The 21,965-nt window shown below is 35.6% G+C and overlaps 2 protein-coding genes and 1 long non-coding RNA gene across 9 annotated transcripts in view; 1 reads left to right on the top strand and 2 right to left on the bottom strand.

Moving 5' to 3' along the window:
* fam13a (family with sequence similarity 13 member A) overlaps positions 1-11,102 on the bottom strand; it is a 102,150-nt gene extending 91,048 nt beyond the window's left edge. For 3 of the 7 annotated variants that reach the window (XM_056456550.1, XM_056456546.1, XM_056456549.1), the window contains exons 1-2: positions 4,128-4,400; positions 814-1,023 (exon numbers count right to left, since the gene is read on the bottom strand). In XM_056456550.1, coding sequence (XP_056312525.1) covers positions 814-1,023; positions 4,128-4,374 — 457 coding nt within the window. In that variant the 5' untranslated portion in view covers positions 4,375-4,400. Of the gene's footprint in view, positions 1-813; positions 1,024-4,127; positions 4,405-10,886 lie in introns of those variants that run through there. The other 4 variants (XM_056456545.1, XM_056456548.1, XM_056456544.1 and 1 more) reach the window with 4 other exon arrangements.
* Positions 4,323-20,314, top strand: LOC130225514 (uncharacterized). The gene is made up of 3 exons (XR_008837745.1): positions 4,323-4,410; positions 13,084-13,172; positions 20,244-20,314. It is a non-coding gene; the product is annotated as an uncharacterized LOC130225514 (long non-coding RNA).
* Positions 13,227-21,965, bottom strand: part of zgc:154142 (uncharacterized protein LOC555481 homolog) — a 45,384-nt gene continuing 36,645 nt past the window's right edge. The window contains 7 exon segments of the mRNA XM_056456551.1: positions 13,227-15,537; positions 15,620-15,844; positions 17,208-17,348; positions 17,444-17,662; positions 19,001-19,021; positions 19,024-19,183; positions 20,003-20,166. Of these exon segments, the coding sequence (XP_056312526.1) occupies positions 15,389-15,537; positions 15,620-15,844; positions 17,208-17,348; positions 17,444-17,662; positions 19,001-19,021; positions 19,024-19,183; positions 20,003-20,166 (1,079 nt within the window). The 3' untranslated portion in view covers positions 13,227-15,388.

The following is a 21,965-nucleotide window of genomic DNA, read 5'->3' as shown; positions in this document are numbered from 1 at the left end:
TTGTAAAAGTGTTTTGCGTCTTGTTAATTTTTTTCTAAAATGTAAATTTGTTTCGTCCTTGGTAAAATCGTTTTTCCTATGTAATCGTGTTTTATAATAGGTAAAAACGTTTTTCAAAATGTAAATTTGTCTCGAGCTTCGTAAAAGTGTTTTACACTTTGTAATGTTGTTTTGCACTTCCCGGCCACCCAGGAGGTACATTTTTGCAGATTTTGTTTTGGCAAATCTACCATAGGCCGCTGTTTTTACTTTTTGAGATCTCCAATTTCTCTCACGAGTGCCATTCGTGCCTGCTGTTCTCGTGTAAATCCACAAGAGGACGCTGTTGACTGACTGACTGACTGGCTCACACTCTTCCTTCCCTAAAATTCAACCAATAGTGCTTTCTAAAGCACTGATTGACCCGCCCACTGCCTTCCCTAAACCCAACCGACAGTGTTTTCAAAAGCAATTCAGAAAAAGAAAAGCCCTCGCCTGATTTTTACCACATTTTCAGATATTACCACATTCTCACCCTGTTATTTACTTGTTTATTGTGTTTTTGGCTTCTGTTTTTGTCACTTTTTTGGATCTGTTCTTTACCGGACTCGAACCCCATCATTGGGGTCAACTCTTCTCTGTGTCTCATATCCGCAGACATACAATGACGAGCTAATAAGCAAACTGGTAACAGCGGAAAAACCGTCCACACAGAGGTAAGCGGTTAGCTGGTAAGCGCGAAAAGGAACGCCGTCATACCGCCCTGTAGCATTCGTTTTAAAGACGAAATAATAAAAAGGTGAATAAGGTGAATGTAGACTGAAGGGGACTCACCCTGGTAGAGCTGAATGAGAGGTTTGTGGATGGAGGGATGGATGAGGCCTTCAGGAAGATCCCTCAAGAACTGCTTCAGTAAACTGGCTACTGCAAACGCATCCGCTTCCTGATCCAGATCCACTGCTTCTCCACCATCAAACCTCTGCCGTAGGTTCTCCACTGTCCGCACACTGCCGTTCACTCTGAACAGACCTTCCTGTCGAAGACCTGACAAAGAGGGAGAGAGATGCAAAGCTTTTAGTTCAGTGTTTCTCAACCACGTTCTAAATTTGTTTGAGTTTCCTTCCCCTGTTAAACACAAAAAAGATATTTTGTAGAATGTTGGAAAAAAAGCAGCCAGTGACATCCATAGTAGGAACTGAAAATATAATGGATGGCTGTTTTGTTTCTCCAGCATTCTTCAGTATATCTTCATTTGTGTTCAACAGAAGAAACTATCTCTTTAACATAAAACTAATGTAAATAAATATGACAAGACATTAGATCAATTTAATAAAAACATACAGTATAATCAAAGTAACACTTCTAATGTCGAAGCACTGTAATAGCCAGTTTTTCTTAAAGAGCAGTGATTGGATGATCTGAAAGCTCACAGCGCCACCCAGTGGAAACTAAGCTGAACTGCAGCTTTTCGTCTTTAGATGTATTTACGTAGGATCTATTGAGAGAATTGATACAATTCCAATATTCAAATGGTAACTACAGTTATAATTTAAGGATTTTAATTAAGTTAGTAAGTTTTTTTGGATTATATTTCACTGATTCTAAAAGTTTTTTTTAATGAACTTTAAAAGTTATGTTATTTTTTATTGCACGAAAAGAAACAGTATTTATTTGACAGTAAACAGTATGTTCAGTACATTCGACTCTTTTAGCAATGTAAGTTGATTTAGGCAATGAGTACAACTCTGTGTAAAATGTGAAAATTATCTGGTAAAAATGAGTTTAAACCCACTATTTAAAGTATGGATACAATTCTAACACTAATTGTACAACTCAAATTTCAGCTCAATAGAGTTTTAAAGTCTAATAATTAATTTAGTTGAATTCTGAATTGTAGATGTTTTTTTAATGTTGTTTGTTGAAAGGTATTCATATTAGTCTGTTAACACTTATATAAGAGTAAGTTCAATTCTAATCTTGCTAGTTTTATTAACTGTGAAATTACTATTACTAATTGCTAATTCTACTTTGTAACAGGTAAGGTATATTTTAATAGTATTTTTTATTGTATTTTTATATAAAATCCACAAAATGCATCTTATAAAACTACGAAAATATTGTTTACCGCTGACTATGGATTGGAACAATTTAGTAGTTTTAGGAAAAAATGAATACACTTTTCCAAAAGTTTTTGCACAGACACAGTTCTACTTTTGGAGGTACTGAACAAGTTCTGCTTTTTTTTTTAATATGGCCAACATCGATCCAGAAGCCAATTACCTAATGCTAACAGTCACAGCTTGCTCTTTATTGTCTGAAGGCTTTGAGCCGTTCACTAAAGCTGTAAAAGCTGTGACTTTATGTTCCTAGACAACATGTACAATTAGCAGATAGAAAAGCAGACCGGTTGCCAGTTCACATTGACATCAGCCAAGAAAAAGTGCACTGAGTGTAAAACAACAAGAACAGAAGAGCACAACAGATAGAGTGCATTTTTTAAAAAGGTAAACAATTGATAATGTAAAAAAAATGATTTGCTGAGGGTTGGCGAAGTGGGTAGCATGATCACCTCACAGCAAGAAGGTCACTGGTTCAAGCCTCGGCTGGGTCAGTACGCATTTCTGTGTGGAGTTTGCATGTTCTCCCCGTGTTGGTGTGGGTTTCCTCCGGGTGCTCCGGTTTCCCCCACAGTTCAAAGGCATGTGGTATAGGTGAATTGGGTAGGCTAAATTGTCCGTAGTGTATGTGTGTGAATGAGAGTGTATGCGTGTTTCAACAGTACTGGGTTGCAGCTGGAAGGGCATCCGCTGCGTAAAACATATGCTGGATAAGTTGGTGGTTCATTCTGCTGTGGCGACCCCGGATTAATAAAGGGACTAAACCGAAAGAAAATAAGTGAATGATTTGCTGAGATATTATTACGACTATGTAAAATTTCTACCCTTGAAAGTGCAGGACTAAAGCAGTTAAATGTTTTATTAAATTATGTTAATTAATTGATATGTAAATCAGGTATTTTCATTTTAAAATGCATACCTGTCAGATAAAGTTACTTTTAAAAGTAATATATTGCAATCTTAATTAAGTAAATTAAGTAAACTAAATGTGTTATTTAGTTATTATTTAAAGAAAGTCATGTGAGAAAGCGAGTTCATCAAGACTATTTGGATTCATCTTCAATGCCTCCTCCATCATCTTATCCCAGACATGCTAAATAATGTTCATTTCTGGTGACTGGGCTGGCCAATCCTGTAGCACCCTGACCTTCTTTTCTTTCAGGAACTTTGATGTGGAGGCTGAAGCATGAGAAGGAGCGCTATCCTGCTGAAGAATTTGCCCTCTCCTGTGATTTGTAATGTAACGGGCAGAACAAATGTCTTGATACCTCAGACTGTTGATGTTGCCATCCACTCTACAGATCTCTCGCACACCCCCATGCTGAATGTAACCCCAAACCATGATTTTTCCTTCACCAAACTTGACTGATATCTGTGAAAATCTTGGGTCCATGTGGGTTCCAATAGGTCTTCTGCAGTATTTGTGATGATTGGGATGCAGTTCAACAGATGATTCATATGACAAATCTACCTTCTGCCACTTTTCCTAATGATCAACTAAAAGTCAAGTTATTATTAGTTGCTCTTACAACTTGAATAGGTGACAAGACTTTTGTCAGGTAATTTATATATACTACAGTGGATAATCTATATCCTTAGTATAATTTTTTTCCAGCTAATTATTTATTTAGCCTACTGTTATTATAGCCATGTAAAAAAACGATAACATATATTCATATTAGAAAATTTAAAAGGACAAAGAACAAAATATTTCTCTATTAGTTACTACAGTTTAAACCTCCAATCACATACAACAAATCCCAAAAGTATCTCTGATGGCAGAAATATCTGAATCGGCAATAACCAGGACATAACATGCACTGCCTTCAGTCACTGCATACATTATAACACCTCACCAAAGAATTCCTCAGGTTACTCTCAATACTTTATCACTGTTCCCAGATCAGATTTCCTCGACCGCAATGAGGTCAAACATTAGATCTAATGCTCTTTCGTCTTTTCATCATCAACTTAATTCTGCTTTGACGTAATCGACTTTATAAGAGCACTGTTGAAATAAAGTTCACTTGCCTTGTTTCTGCAGGTGCTCCACCAAACGCCGCACCACCGCAGGCACCTCGTCCTCCAGCAGACCCAGATCTCGCAGCTCCAGCAGGGACACGCCGAACGTCTTCCTCCCTTGCAGATGGGCTCTGATCGTGGGCATCTGCACCATCCGCTTCATGTCCTCCTTGATCTGGACGGCGGCCTTGTTGTGCTTAGAAAAGCAGAAGAGTGAGGAACAGTCCACCACATCCACCGTTCTCACCGGCTGCATCTCCAACAGCCCATAAATCACACTCTCACACCTCAGGTACAGGTGGATCTGTCACTCTCTCTGTGTGTGTGTGTGTGTGTGCGTGTGTGCGTGTGTGTGTGTGTGTATGTCACGAGGGGTTGCCATGCACCTGTAACCAGGTTAGGGGAAACACAACTACATAGTACACACACACACACACACACACACACACACACACACACACACACACACACACAGTTGACTGTATATCAGGTCAGGCTCAGCTGTTTTTAAGAACAGGCTGATCTAGTGGAGGAAAGCTATAAAATGTTCTGCATTCAGGAAGTTAGACTGATATGATAGGCTAATGTTTACTTTATGGGAATGTTTTCTTTGAACAGAAACTGAACACGGTCATTAGTTGTTACAGTGTAAGCATATATGTGATAAGTAAATATGTTCTTTATAAAAATTTATGCAGCATGTAAGATATATATTCAGATTTGCAATTAGAGGAATAAATTATTTTTATTTTATAAATTAACCTTAAATAGTGTGTTCATAATAGTATTCTCATAATAAAATGTCTTCTAAATTGTCAATATTAATTTGCCATTAATTAGCAAAGGGTTTCTACAGACCATTTTTTATGAAGTGTACATTATTTCCACCATATATATTAGTTTAGAGAAATACAAAGCAGAATATTATATCGGTAAATAATATAATTATATATAAATATAATCGGTAAAAGGTATTACATGTGGACATTTAAAATTTAACATCAAACACACTTGAACATAATCATTAATATTAACATGCCAATGTGGAAATAATAATAATAATAAAATAATAATAATAATAATAACATAAATCAAGTCATAGTACTCAAAGTGCCTTTTTATTATTAATGTGAATTCTTAGTGAATTCTTTATATATATACAGTGCACAGCATAACTGAGTTCACCCCATTTTAAAAATGAATATTTTGATCTATTTTAAGTGAATATAGGCAATGTATTTTGGTGCATTTAAACAAAACAGATTTATTAAACAGATATATTTATATACATTTATTAAAATAATATTTTTGTCACCAAACATATTCAGAAATTGAAAGATAATACAATTACATTCAAGCAAAATATTGCAAAAAAAAATTACAACCTACAACATTTGAACTAAATGTAACTTTTTTTTTGTTTGCTTCTCTTGATTTTTGATTTCTTGATATTTAATGTGAGCTTCTTAACTGGGTATTCAGTACTAAATACTCTTTTAACAAACAAGGACACACTGTAAGCATTATTTGTTATACTCAGCTCAAAAAACAATTGCTTCTTTTTGTACAATATAGAAACAGCATTGCTGTGCTTCATGAACATGCATAGAGTTCAATCAGAGAGGATTTGCTACAGTCAAGACCTTTTTCTTATTTATAAGAAAATTAGCTTTATAATGATAAAAAAGGTGGTGGCGCGGTGGCGTAGTAGGTAGTGCTGTCGCCTCACAGCAAAACGGTTGCTGGTTCGAGCCTCGGCTGGGTCAGTTGGTGTTTCAGTGTGGAGTTTGCATGTTCTCCCTGCGTTTGCGTGGGTTTCCTCCGGGTGCTCCAGTTTCTCCCACAGTTCAAACACATGCGGTACAGGTGAATTGGGTAGACTAAATTGTCCATAGTGTATGAGTGTGAACGAGTGTGTGTGGATGTTTCCCAGAGATGGTTGCAGCTGGAAGGGCATCCGCTGTGTAAAACATGTGCTGGATAAGTTGTGGCGACCCCGGATTAATAAAGGGACTAAGCCGAAAAGAAAATGAATAAATGAATAATAAAAAGGCACTTTGAGTACTATGACTTGATTTATATTATTATTATTATTATTATTATTTCCACATTGACATGTTAATATTAATGTTTATGTTATATGTAATTTTAAAATAAGTGTTTTCTATTCTAATATACTTGCCTAATATAGTTTAAACCTATAAATATAATAGTTTAATATAATTTATAACTATAACTATAAATATAGTTTATAACTAATAAACTTTTTGATTTACTACTTACAATACTTACTAATATACTTTATGCTATACAGTAAGTAGTGACATAATTGATAACTGATGTAAAGCTGAATGTTTAGCATCATTACTCCACTTTCCAGTGTCACATGATCTTAATTCACTGCTCATTTCTTTATTATTATCATCAGTGTTAACAACTGTTGCTTTTTTATTGCAGTAAATTGACTTTAATTTAACTTTACGGTCATTTTTAATCTAATTATTGTTTTCTTTTTTTTAAATGAGCGCTGAGTTTTGCACAGCAGTGTATTGTGCATATTGAGTCTAATTTGGAAGCTTTATATCTCAATACGCTTGATGAAGCCTCTCGTGTTTAGTTTTTGAAGTTGACATTAAGAACATAAGCTGGTCTGAGCTCCTCATGAGACCCACAGAAACAGATGTCCATGAAGTCACACACGCGCACACACTAACGCTTCATGTGTGTCAGCATACAGTCATGCTATTCACAGTCAATCACAATAATAAAACACTTACCCTGTGCTGCTGGTTTTCATTGCAGGTTAAGACTAAAGGACTAAATGTTAATTACTTAATGAAACCTCTCCCTCACCAACACACATTGATTCTAGAGGGACGTCAATGAATATTCAAACCCTCCCCCTCAGTCTGAAATAACACCTCAGTTTAAGCTCCTCATATCAAATACTGAGGAGTTTAGTTAAGCTAGCTCAAAAACGTGCTAAAATACACCCATGTTTAAAAGTCTGTGGTCTTTTTTTTAAGAAATGAAGACCTTTATTGAGCGAGAATGCAAAATGACTAAGTTGAGTAATTTATAATGTCAGCATTACTTTTGAATAGTAATAATGTTAGCCCTTCATCACATTGGATTGTTTTACTAATAAATAAAATAACGTCATTTCCAACAGGATTCAAAAACAGGAATTGCAGGCTTTTAGAATCTCAGAATTCTCATTATTTATGCACTTGCAATATTTTATAGTAGGACTTCTTATATCTTCACCAAACGGTTAGTTTCTAGTCTTTAACTTGCAATTGTAGGTTAACGTCTTGTTATATTTGTGAGATATTAAACTGTGAAGAACAATTCAGAATTGGAGTTGGATGTTGTACATGTATACAGTGAAGTCAGATTATTAGCCCCCCTGATGTTTAATAATATTTTTTCTTCTGAGAAAGTCTATTTGTTTTATTTCAGCTAGAATAAAAGCAGTTTTTTATAAACCATTTTAAGGTTCAATATTATTAGCCCCTTTAGGCTAATTTTTTTTTTTTCGACTGTCTAACAAACCATCGTTATACAATTAACTTGCCTAATTACCCTAACCTGCCTAGTTAACCTAATAACCTAGTTAAGCCTTTAAATGTCACTTTAAGCTGTTTAGAAGTGTCTTGAAAATATCTAGTCAAATATTATTTACTGTCATCATGGCAAGATAAAATAAATCAGTTATTAGAAATAAGTTACTTGAACTATTATGTTTAGAAAGGTTGAATGAAGAAATCTTCTATTCGCTAAACAGATATTAGGGGAAAAATAACAGGGGGGCTAATAGTTCTGATTTCAACTGAATATATATATATATATATATATATATATATATATATATATATATATATATATATATATATATATAAAACTTTAAAATAATGGTCCATTAGTTAATGCATTTACTACATGAAGCAATTAGTAATACATTAATATAATTATTACAGTATTATTCATCTTAGTTATGTTAGTAGTTAGGAAGTTAGTTTCATGTTGGTTTGTGTTAACTCGCGGTGCATAAACTGATGTTAACAAGCACAACATTGGATTTAATAGTGCATTAGTAAATGCTAATGTATGACAAATGACTGTTTTTACAAGATTCTTCATACTTAATGTTAGTGAATGTATTAACTAATGGACCATTGTTCTATACAAGATTTTTGATTATTTTCGCAGGAAAATACAAGAATTAAAGCAAATAATGCCATATTTTTTTAGAAAAGCTGTTATAAAAACAAAGGAACTGATTAATATTTTCAATTGCGATAACCTTTCACAATATCACTTTTACTATTAGCATAAGCGATTGTTCTGATGCTGTCTACATTTTAGCTAATTCTCAGATTCTTATAAGTTACAAATAGCAAGTCGGGGCATTGTGTTACTAGACAGCGCTCAATTTCACAATCTACAAGTCTCAGCCTGTTCATTCATTTCTCATAGGCCTGTGTGCACATGTGCTGTGTGTGGTCCTGACAGCAACCGCTCATAGCGACAGCTGCACAGCACAATACAGCACAGATTAGCAACAGCGGCTAAAAAACATGCAAAAACAAGCATTCCTCATTTTAAGGAGCAAATATGTGCAAGATCTACTTCTATAAAGTGTATGTTAGTAAAAAGGACACACAGTTGGGTCAAAAAAGGGCACACAGTTGAAGTTAGAATTATTAGCCCCCCCCAATTTCTGTTTAACGGAAAGAAGATTTTTTTTCAACACATTTCTAAACATATTAGTTTTAATAACTCCATCTTTACCATAATGACAGTACATAATATTTTACTAGATATTTTTTAAGAGACTGTTAGTGACAATAGTGACAATAAAAGTGACAATAAAAGGCTTAACTAGGTTAAATAAGGTGATTAGGCAAGTCATTGTATATTGATGGTTTGTTCTGTAAACAAAAATATCGCTTAAGGGGGCTAATAATATTGACCTTAAAATGGCTCTTAAAAGTTAAAAACTGCTTTTATTATAGCCAAAATAAAACAATTAAGACTTTCTCCAGAAGAAAAAATATTATAGGAAATCCTGTGAAAAATTCATTGCTCTGTTTAAAATAATTTGGGAAATATTTGCAAAAGAAAAGAAACTACAGGAGGGCTAATAATTTTGGCATCAACTGTATATGACCCTAAACCCCAAAACCTCTAACAGTCTTCAGTTGCACAGGTATATTTGTGGGAACAGCCAAAATGCGTCAAATTGGTCATTTTGTTATTCTTTTATGCCAAAAATCATTTAAATATTATGTAAAGTAAATTTCCTACCATAAGCATATCAAAACTCAGATTTCTGATTAGTAACATGCACTGCTAAGTAACTTGAACAACTTTATATTTTCTCAATATTTATTTCTTTTTAACCCTCAGATTCAAGAGTTTCAGATAGCTGTATCTCAGACAATTATTATCCTATCATAACAAACAATACACCAATGGAAATGTTGCTGAAAATTTACCATTGGTTGGTTTTGTGCTCCACACTGTAAAAATAAAACTTGCTGCCTTACATTTTTGAGTTGAATCAAATGAAATTTCTAGTCATCTCAACTTACATCAATCAAACTGACTAAAAATATGAAGTTTAACTTTGTATAGCTTAAAAAATGTAGCTGAAACCTGATTAACTTATTCAAATAAGTTAAAGCAACATACAAATATCAGTTGTCTTGACTTTTTGTCATAACCATTTTTACAGTGTACCATAGTGAATATTTTATGGGTCAGTATGGGACAAGGGAGTTTTAAATTTGACTCTGAACTTAAGTTAAATTAAGTCTTAAGTTGCACAGGTATTTTTGTAGAAGCAGCCAAAAATGGGTCAAATTGGTCTTTTTGTTATTCTTTTATGCCAGAAATCATTTAAATATTATGTAAATATTGTGTTTAGCAAAGATATTTAGTGAATTCCCTACCTTAAGCATATCAAAACTCAGATTTCTGACTAGTAACATGCATTGCTAAGTAACTTGAACAACTTTAAAGATTTTCCCTCAATATTTATTTCTTTTTAACCCTCAGATTCAAGAGTTTCAGATAGCTGTATCTCAGACAATTATTATCCTATCATAACAAACAATACACCAATGGAAAGTTTCTAAAAATTTACCATTGGTTGGTTTTGTGCTCCACACTGTAAAAATAAAACTTGCTGCTTTACATTATTGAGTTGAATCAAATGAATTTTTCTAGTCATCTCAACTTACATCAATTAAACTGACTAAAAATATGATGTTAAACTTTGTATAACTTAAAAAAATTAGCTGAAAGCTGAGTAACTTATTCAAATAAGTTAAAGCAACATACAAATATCAGTTGTCTTGACTTTTTGTCATTACATTAATACAGCGCAGACTGTATTAGGGAAATTGGGTTCTTTAAACGTAATGTCTTTGTATATTTCTCCAAAGATTTTACAACTCCAAAGTGGTTCTGACTTGTATATGAAGTTGAAATGAAGTTGAGATGTTGTCAGCAGCAAGAGGTTTTAAAAAGGACACATTGTAAACAGATGGGGGAAAAAATGACCTCAGCCTAGCGGGTTTTACCCTGTTTTAAATCCAGGATCTCAGCCTGCGCTCATTCACACTGATGCATGCATAAACTCCACTGTAATCATGTGTAAACACAAACACGCACATATACAAACACACACGTTTATACTGACTGAGACACTCTACCTTATAAGGAAAAGAGCAGCATGTTTTCTGTTTTTTTTTTACTTACACAAATGGCTCCAGCTCCCATTTCCCCCAATATCCAGGAAGATCTTGTAGTGAAACAAATATAAGATCTCCAGAATTCCTTCACCTACATTAGCATCCCATCATAAAGTCCACGGGTCCATTGTGTGCTCTTTTTGTTCGCTGTTTAATGAGCTAAAAGCGTGTGTGAAAACTTGAGAGGCTAAGCAGAGGAGTCAGGCTCGCTCTCCTCAAAGCTCAGTGGAGCTTTTGGTGACTCTTCACCAAATGAAATCTGAGCCCCGCGTCCTCATTGGCTGATTTGGTGAGTCACATGACCGGCTGCCCATGTCTTTGAAAAGTCTCTCGGCATGGGGCAAACCAGAGGAAGCGGCATCAATGAGCAATTCACACTCTTTGGGGTTGGTGTGAGGAGGCTTTTGTTGAGGTTGCGCATTTAAAGATTGAAGTGGGTGTAGAAAATGAAAGTGGTTTTCTGTGCACGTCTTCATGCTTTTAGAAATTACTGAGCAGTTCAAGTGGGAAGTTTAAGAGCGTCGTTGACTGTGTGTAATTCTGTATGCACAGACCTGTGGACCGAATGAAACAGTCTGTGCATACAAACTCTCACTGTGCAAACAAGTAGAAACAGTGGCCGTCCTCAAAGTAATGGATGTGTGGGAAACAGGGCAGTGGACAAAAATGAACAACTTAATTTCTTAATATTTCAAACCACTTATCTGTGTGTCTGTCTGTCTGTCTGTCTGTCTGTCGGTCTGTCTGTCTGTCTGTCGGTCGGTCTGTCTGCCTGTCGGCCTGTCTGTCGGTCTGTCGATCTGTCTGTCTGTCAATCTGCCTGTCTGCCTGTCTGTCTGTCGATCTATCTGTCTGTCTGTTGATCTGTCTGTCTGTATCTATCTATCTATCTATCTATCTATCTATCTATCTATCTATCTATCTATCTATCTATCTATCTATCTATCTATCTATCTATCTATCTATCTATCTATCTATCTATCTCTCTGTCTGTCTGTCTGTCTGTCTACTGAGCTGTCTGTCTAACTATGTATTTGTTGAACTGTCTGTTGATCTGTCTTCCTGTCTGTGTATCTGTCTAACTATGTATCTATCTGTCTGTCTCTGTCTGTCCATCCTTCTATCCATTAAACTCTCTGTCTATCTGTCTATTGAACTGTCTTTCTATCTGTTGATCTGTCTGTCTGTGTATCTGTCAAACTGTCTGTCTATCTATCTCTCTGTTGACCTATATATCTGTGTTTTTGTCTGTCCATATATCTTTGGTTGAACTGTCTGTTCATCTATCTAAAAATCTGTCTGTCTATCTGTCTATGTATCTATATATCTGTCTGTCTATCTATGTCTGTCTGTCTGTCTGTCTGTCGATCTGTCGGTCTGCCTGTCTGTCTGTCTGTCTGTCTGTCGATCTGTCTGTTGATCTATCTCTATCTATCTATCTATCTATCTATCTATCTATCTATCTATCTATCTATCTATCTATCTATCTATCTATCTATCTATCTATCTATCTATCTATCTATCTATCTGTCTGTCTGTCTGTCTGTCTGTCTGTCTGTCTGTCTGTCTGTCTGTCTGTCTACTGAGCTGTCTGTCTAACTATGTATTTGTCGAACTGTCTGTTGATCTGTCTTTTTGTCTGTGTATCTGTCTAACTATGTATCTATCTGTCTGTCTCTGTCTGTCCATCCTTCTATCCATTAAACTCTCTGTCTATCTGTCTCTTGAACTGTCTTTCTATCTGTTGATCTGTCTGTCTGTGTATCTGTCAAACTGTCTGTCTATCTATCTCTCTGTTGACCTATGTATCTGTGTTTTTGTCTGTCCATATATCTTTGGTTGAACTGTCTGTTCATCTATCTAAAAATCTGTCTGTCTATCTGTATATCTATCTATATATCTGTCTGTCTATCTATATGTCTGTCTGTCTGTCTTGTGTATCTATAATTGTTTTCACCATATTCACACCAAACACTTGTATGTACAGTAGCTAAATAGTGTGTGTTAAAATCTGTAGTAATTTACAGCTTATAGCCACAAATAATCTATCTGGTTCACCAGGAAGAAAGTGATAAATTACATGTAAACAATGAGAAATGCTTATTGATTAAAAAGCAATAAACCTTGATTTACATTATGTCCTTGCCGAAACATGCATTACAAGATGACTAACTACTGTAAAACTTTTCTACACCACGAACCAGGTTTTCACACAAGAGTCCACCAGAGTCATGAAGACTGAAGAGAAGTTAAAAGAAGAGCAGAAATCAGGAGCAGAAAGCACTAGAAGGAAGTAAGTGACATTTATAGTTAAGCATTAGCACACCTGAAGGACATTTCAAACAGCTTGGTTGGTCATACAGTAGCTTGATTATTTATTGTATTCACGTACAGTATGCTCTCGCTCAAGCATTGAGTTGTCTAAATTTTCATTTGGGTCAGAGGGCACAATATGGCCCTATTGTACGCTCCCATTTTAATCATCTTTACAATAAATGCATCATTAATATATCCAATGCTACTCACTATTCACTGAATAGCAATTGGAACAAAGGACAAGTAGATGCACTCATCAGAATAAATGAACTGAATGGAGATCATCAACAGGTCTTTTGTTTCTATGGCCTCTCTCGTCCCTCAGCCTGTTGCATAATCTCCAATAGGCAGGATTGAATTGGTTTAAGTCGGCAAACCGGACTGCTCTTGGGTGGCATGGTAACCACTTTGACCAATCAACTGTTAGGTTCTAGAATGAATGAACAACTCCCTCGCTATGCTCCATATTCTAACTGATATTTAATGATGACTTGTATTACATAACTTATATCACATGAGGTCTGTGGCTGGAGTATGCTTTTGTTGAGGTCATTTTTGTTTGTACTATTTCAGTATATGTTTAAAATTATGTTCATCATGAGAATTGGTGGTTAAAATCTACATTACCCATGATGCTGTTGAGAAAATTTCACCAACATGGCAACCATTTATCAATTAGTTAGTCAGTAAGTAAGAATCCATCCATCCATCCATCCATCCATCCATCCATCCAAGTCCTTGTTTTGTATAAATGATGACAAAACATATTTACACAGAGCGTCAAATAGTACAATTTTAATTAGAAGTTTTCAATACAATAAATAGCCTGTGCTATGATTATAGCAAATAATAAACACAGCTCAAGGGGAAAAAATGCAATATCATGTTTTCCAGATGTTTTTGGTTTCTCCTCAGTTCAGTATGTAAAGATGAAATCTTTTTGTAGTCAATTGCACAACAGCTCTCATTTTAGAAGTAATTTTTATAAGAAACACCAGGATCGGTGGTCCACTGTCCTTGGAAAGCCATTTTAGAAGTGATTTTTCGGAGAAACACCAGGATTTGTGGTCTAGTGTCCTTGGAAACCTATTTTAGAACTGATTTTTAGGAGAAAAACCAGGATCGGTGGTCCAGTGTCATTGGAAACTCATTTTAGAAGTGACTGTTGGGAGAAACTCCAGGATCTGTGGGACAGTGTCTTTGTAAACCCATTTTAGAATTGATTTTTAGGAGGAACACCAGGATTTGTGGTCCACTGTCTTTGGAAAGCCATTTTAGAAGTGATTTTAAGGAGAAAATCCAAGATTTGTGGTCCACTGTCCTTGGAAAGCCATTTTAGAAGTGCTTTTTCAGAGAAACCCCAGGATATGTGGACAAGTGTCTTTGTAAATCCTTTTTAGGAGAAACACCAGGATTTGTGGTCCACTGTCCTTGGAAACCATTTTAGAATGGATTTTTTGGAGAAAAACCAGGATCGGTGGTCCACTGTCATTGGAAACTTATTTTAGAATTGACTTTTAGGAGAAACCCCAGGATCTGTGGAACAGTGTCTTTGTAAACCCATTTTAGAAGTGATATTTAGGAGAAACACCAGAATCAATTGGCCAGTGTCTTTGAAAACTAATTTTAGAAGTGATTTTTCTTTGGAGAAACACCAGGATCGGTGGTCCAGTGTCTTTGAAAACTCATTTTAGAAGTGACTTTTCTTTGGAGAAACACCAGGATCGGTGGTCCAGTGTCTTTGAAAACTCATTTTAGAAGTGACTTTTCTTTGGAGAAACACCAGGATCGGTGGTCCAGTGTCTTTGAAAACTCATTTTAGAAGTGACTTTTCTTTGGAGAAACACCAGGATTGGTGGTCCAGTGTCTTTGAAAACTCATTTTAGAAGTGACTTTTTTTTTTTGGAGAAACACCAGGATCGGTGGTCCAGTGTCCTTGGAAACCCATTTGAGAAGATATTTTTAGGCAAAACACCAGGATCAGTGGTCCAGTGTCATTGGAAACCCATTTTAGAAGTGATTTTTAGAAGAAACACTAGAATCAGTGGTCCAGTGTCCTTGGAATTCTATTTTAGATGATGTTTTTAGGAGAAACACGAGGATCAGTGGTCCAGTGTCCTTGGAAACCCATTTTATAATCGATTTCTAGAAGAAACACCAGGATTTGTGGTCCACTGTCCTTGGAAACCCATATTAGAAGTGATTTTTAAGAGAAGCACCAGGATCGGTAGTCCAGTGTCCTTGAAAACCTTTTTTCTGGTTGGCATCATTACTGAGAAAGCGGATGGTGGCTTTTACCCCTTTGACAGTTAAGGATGGGGGTACAGAGCCACAAAATTTGCCTGAACAAAGAAAGGGGTTACAATATTAAAATGGCAAATGCAGCTTTTTACAATTTCATATTTAATCATTATATATTCAAACCTTGTGATGACCCAGCAGCATCAAAGACCTCCACATAATCAACACACTGCCCCAACAAACCAATAGGCTGTAGATCAAAGTGAGTGAAGACTATATGGATTTCAGGGGCTGTGTGAATAGAGATAGTCCAAGTGCACACTGCTTGTTTTGGGTAGTCATTGGGCCAGTTGGGTGATTGGAGCTCGCCCTTTTGACTGGTGAAGTGTCCACCACAGCCAACAGCAGCTGGAAACGTACAGACAAAATACATTGGCTTGTTAGCTCTTTGGTATGTGGTGCTCTAAGATTACTTTTACACTGTCAGGCCTTGATGCCCAATTCCAATTTGTTGCCTATATCAGATTATTTTGCCTGTCCATTTACAAGTTCTTTTAATTTTGACCCATATCCGATTCCTGTGTTTACACTTGTCACACAATTTACGATTTACATGATAACCGCATTGTTACATATCGGATTTATATCTGATTTATTTCCACATATAAAGGAGGCCTGAAACCGATCTCTGTGAAATGATCACATTTAACTGGCTGTGTAAGCGGGGCCTAAGAGGTTTTCAAAATTTATGTGTGGTAAATAACATACCACGGGTAAACGAGAGCAAGTGACGCAATGTTTGTATTCTCTTTGCGTTTGGTGCGAACCCAGCATAATGGGTTGCTTCTGTACAGTGATCTGATTGGTTAGTAGATAGAGTTTCAAAAGAGGTTGCCAGTGTGTTGCTATGCAGTTTTTGTGATGTTCCTGATTGGTCGTTAGCTCAATTATGTGCAGTTAAAGAGATGTTCTGAAAGGTTCTTAAATTGGATGCTTTGACAATATGTTGCTATGTGGTTACTACAGTGTTCTAGCAGGTTGTCAGGATGTTAGTTTGCATTCACTATGGAGTTAGATGTTTAGGAAATCAATTATGGTAAATAGACATTATTGGGGGGTAACCATAGATTGTAAAAGATATAGACGTAGTATCTGTGACGTCACCCATAGGTTTCTGAAGAGCGAAACTACAAGTAGGCCTGGCCAACCATCACCATTTTGTTCGCACAAGCATAGCAGTCAGTGGACATCTGGAGCTCCTGGAGCCAGCCTCCAAAGGCGAGTCGATGAATTGCAGTTTCAGTTACTTCTGTATTTTCTTCGCGAGGGAGAGCGGGATGTTGCTGCTTGGGGGTGATGCATAACAAGTAATTAAGTATTTACTTTTTGGGAGAGTATCTCAATATTGTAATGCATAACTGTTAAAAGTAACTTTCCTCAACATTGTCAAAAGATATATTGAGAGTCAGCGCCAATAGCCTAGTGGTTTAGTACTGACATGTAGCACCATGATGCTCACGGCAACCCGAGTTCAAATCCCGGCTCGAGGTCCTTTGCCGACCCTTCCCCTCTCTCTGCTTCCAACTATTTCCTGTCAATTCACTGCACTATTCTATCCATTAAAGGTTAAAAAACCCTAAAAAATTATTATAAAAAAAAGATATAGTGAGGCTTGCCTTTGATCACGCCATTGATAATAACCCAACTATGAAACTAAATGAACTCAAACACTGTTCACCGAGAGGAAAAAATAGGTGTTTTGTTCACTCACCCTCGATATCTACAGGATCCACTGCTTTCCATGTAGCACTGAACCCTGTGTCCACAATTTTGTCATTCGAGGAGAAACTGATTGTCAGTGTGTCATCAATTGCTACCAGATCTCTCGGAGAAGACGTGCTGCAGTGGGTGCCTGGGAAGAAGAGGACACCGTATATTATTTCTCATCCACATTACCACTTGAAAGCACACTGATATTTATGGACATGCCACATGGGAAATTTCTACCCAGAGAGCCGATGCTATCACTGAGAGTGACTTTGTCGTTGAGGCACAGTGCGGACTCCTCCAGGGAGAAGCTGCTAAAGTGAAGGTAGACGTTTTTCCCGGTGGGCACGCGGATGTTCCACTGGCAGGCAGCTCTGTTACTGTAGGTATCTGGGTGATGCATTGATGCCACTGTGCCCTCTGTTCCAAATAGATCCTTTAGTCCGCCACAACCAGAAGCTTAAGAAAAAGACAAGGCTTTTAGACTTCTTTCTAAATACTCTAGATCAGCATTTCTCAATCCCAGTCCTCATGCTCTACTGTTCTGCATATTTTGCATGTCTCACTCATTCAACACACCTTACAACCAGGTCAGTAGAAGAGAAGTCAATGCTGAACTGTGTTATGGCCTTATCCACACTACAAACGACTTGCAGCGACAAAGCGACAAGCGACGCTCATTTCAACGAAGAGCGAGCTACTTCCGCCAACCTCTGTCTACATGAGCAACAGCGACCGTTGGCGACCAGATGGGTGTGTCGAGCGACCCAACAAAGATGAGAATCCTTCAACTTTATGCAAATAAAGATTGACTTTCTTGAGCGACAGCCAATAGGAACAGCAGTAGAGCTCAAGTGATTCTCTCTCAGTTTGCTCAGAGGCTGGTTGTATTCGTGCTGCATATACCTACACACACTTGCGTATGCAGCAGGTCACCACCCAGAGCAACAGGCAAGCGACTGCATGAAAGCTGCGCCAGAGCATTCGCATGCGCTTGATGCAGAAGTATAAATTAGCCTTTACGTTCATAAATTCTCTCGCATTGCATAATGGGATAGTGTATTGTCCATCAAATGTGCACATCAGAATCTCGCCGAAAGTAGTAGGTCATAAGGGTACTTCTCGCATATTCACATTTTCCAATGCTATAAATTCGGACATTCTACTTGGCTCAGATGCTGTTTTTTACGTACTATATAGTATGGAAGTATGCAATTTCGGACACAGCTCAATTTTCTTTTCTGCTATACAAACATTACTTCAATTAAATAATATTTATTTTGAAACTTACACTGATAGGATTCTGCTGTGGGTGCCATATTGTGGTTAGACACGAAAATTCATTCGACGCATAAACTATTACAATGTATTATAAGTATTTTCTAGCGGTTGAGTGTGTGTGGATTGTCCACTCAATTTTGCTTGATTGATTGATTCAATCACAAATGGCTGTCCTTACAATGTACCCCTACAAATAAGTCCCAAAAAAAGTGGCAAGGTCACTATTTTGGTAATTCTTACAATGGAAAAAGGAAATAAATGCATATACAGTACTGTATATTCCCACTTTGTGAAAACAAACCACAAAATGTCATAAGAATGAAGCATATATGCTCTCTTCAAACTGGAAACATGACAATATTTTGTTAAGTTCACTTTGCAGGGCACTTATGGTCAAATAAAAAAAAACATCTCAAGTGATAAAAGAAACATACAAATATGCAGAGTGGTAGGGTGCGAGGAGTGGAATTGAGCTCCACTGATTCCAGAAAATTCAAGAATCAATCAGCAGACTACTGGTGAGGTCGTAGATGTCTTGCGGATGACGTTCTCAATCCAGGGGAGGTAAACAGATGAACGAGTGAAGACGCTGGGCTTCTTATCAAAGACACAGCCGATTGGACCAAAACTAGTGATGCCGTGAACCTCCCAGGGGGCCGAGGGGCTGTCTTGGCATACCAGGGGTCCACCCGAATCACCCTGCGACATTGAATTAGTTTTGAAAGCAACATTATTATTGGTTAATAGGCTGTAGGGCTGTGCGTTTTGGGGAAAATATCTAATTGCGATTTTATTTATTTATTTATTTTCGACAGATATTGCAATTTTGATTTGATTTGCGATGTAATGTTTTGTCAAGCTTTAGATCAATAATCTGTATTGTAGGTTCTTACTGCTAAAATGCAGTGAGTGTTAATAAAAAAGGAACTTAAAAGATATTAACTTATATTAACTTATATTAGCAAACATTGTACTGAAATTGTACTTTGCTGATATATACATACATATATATATATATATGTATTTACACATCATTTTGAAGCTGGTTTTTACGGCTGCTGTTTAGTATTACTACTGTTATGTAGTGTTGTTTAAATTGTGGTAGTTGGGTTTGATGGCTTAAGTGTAAGGCTTTTGTATTTTTTTTATATTGTGTAAAACAGTGTTTCCCAACCCTGTTCCTGAAGGCACACCAACAGTATACATTTTCAACCTCTCCCTAATCAAACACACCTGAATCAACTTATCATAACATCAGAAGAGACTCCAACACCTGAAGTTAATGGGTCAGAAAAGGGAGACATCCAAAATATGTACTGTTGGTGTGCCTCCAGGAACAGGGTTGGGAAACACTGGTGTAAAATACCCAACTCTTGTTAGTGGTGACACCAGTGGCCTTTGGGTGAACTGCAGCTAGCAACTTTGGCTAGTCCTCACACTTAGCATACCAAAAACAGAATAAATTCATCAGGCACTGCATTTAGATTTACAGTAGTTTATCCCAGATCATTTCCGCACCTGACACACAGACTTGAGCTCATCAGGTAAAGTGTAGCCGCAGCAGATCATAGAGGTCTTGACCTGAAACCACCAGTAGTCCATGCGTTTACAGGTTTCATACGGCACCACCGGCAGGGCCACCTGATTCAGCGCATCAGCCACTTTGGGAGCCGTGGAGTTACCTATGGGAAAGATGACATGTATTTTTTGTTTGAGGAATGATAAGTAGGGATTGTAACTTGAGTTTGCTGTGTTTCAGGATGCGTTATGAAAACTATACAGCAGAGGGCGCAGTTACTCCAGAGCCTTTGTAGACGATCAGCACTGTCAGGTATGTGGGCCAGTGAGTATATATTGTGCATACATAGGATGTGTATATTTTTGGTCCCTGATTTTATACATCAGGGCAAAAATGTGTATAAAGCAAATTCAGATAATCAGTACCCTGTTACATTAAGTAAAAAAAAGTCCACCACTTACATTTTATTAAAAAATATTAATATTAATATGAGACAAAGAAATATTTACAGTTTTAGATGACACAGTGGTATTTATTATCATTTATATGTACTATTAAATAATTTATTTAGCAAAAATTTATGTCTGAATGTGTATATATATATATATATATATATATATATATATATATATATATATATATATATATATATATATATATATATATATATATATATATATATATGAAGAAATATTTACAGTTTTATTTGGCACAGTGCTACATTTCTTATTATTTATATGTACCATTAAAAAATAATATATATTTAGTAAATATTAATGTCTCAATCAATTAATGTCTCAATCTTTAAAATTGTTGAATTAATATATGTATGTAAAGAAATGTTTACAGTTTTATTTGGCACAGTATAATTTTTTTATTATTTATATATTTTTATATTATTTATTTTAATATTATTTATATTATTTATATTTTTATTATTTACTATTAATTAAATAATTTATAAAAATGTAATTAGCAAACTTTAATGTCACAACCTTTAAAATTAATAAATTACAAAAATGTAAAAAAAAAAAAAAAAAAAAATATATATATATATATATATATATATATATATATATATATATATATATATATATATATATAAAGAAATATTTAGTTTTATTTGGCACAGTGTTACTTTTTTATTATTTATATGTACTATTAAATAATCTTTAAAAATTTTATGAGCAAAAATGTATGTTTCAACCTTTGAAATTAATATATATATATAGAAAGAAATATTTACAGTTTTATTTGGCGCAGTATTACTTTTTTTGTAAATACTGTTAAATAATTTATTAATATTTAAATAGCAAAAATGAATGTCGCAACCTTTAAAATGAATTAATTACAATATACAGTATATGTAAAGAAATATTTCGTTTATTTGGCACAGTGTTATTTTTCTATCATTTATATATATTATTAAATAATTTATTCATATTTAATTAGCAAAAAGATTTGTCTCAACATTTTAATAACAAAAATGTTAAAAAATTATGTATATATGCTTATAAAAATGCAGAAATACTCAGATTTCAGCTTTAAGTTAATGAACAAAAGCTGTTTATTAAGATCAGCACTGATTTTATATGCAAACATTTTTATTACTAATAGTTTATTTTCAACAAATTCTTTAAAAAACATTTATTATAAAGTCATTTATATTTGTTTATTCACAAAAACATCAACATTAATAGATAAGCTAACCTATTAGCTTTTGAACCTGTCAACCTTTGACTTCCTGAAAACATTTTTGATTGGCTAACAACTATAGGAGACATTTTTTCCCCTCTTTATTGTATATATATATGTAAGTGTATTTGTGAATGAATGTGTATGGGTGTTTCCCAGTACTGGGTTGCAGCTTGAAGTGCATCCGATGCTTAAAACATATGCCAGTATAGTTGGTGGTTCATTTTGCTGTGGTGACCCCTGACAAATAACTAAGCCGAAGGAAAA

Source organism: Danio aesculapii, chromosome 1, assembly GCF_903798145.1.
Source record: "Danio aesculapii chromosome 1, fDanAes4.1, whole genome shotgun sequence".
Taxonomy (NCBI): domain Eukaryota; kingdom Metazoa; phylum Chordata; class Actinopteri; order Cypriniformes; family Danionidae; genus Danio; species Danio aesculapii.
This window is presented reverse-complemented; position numbering and strand designations above follow the sequence as displayed.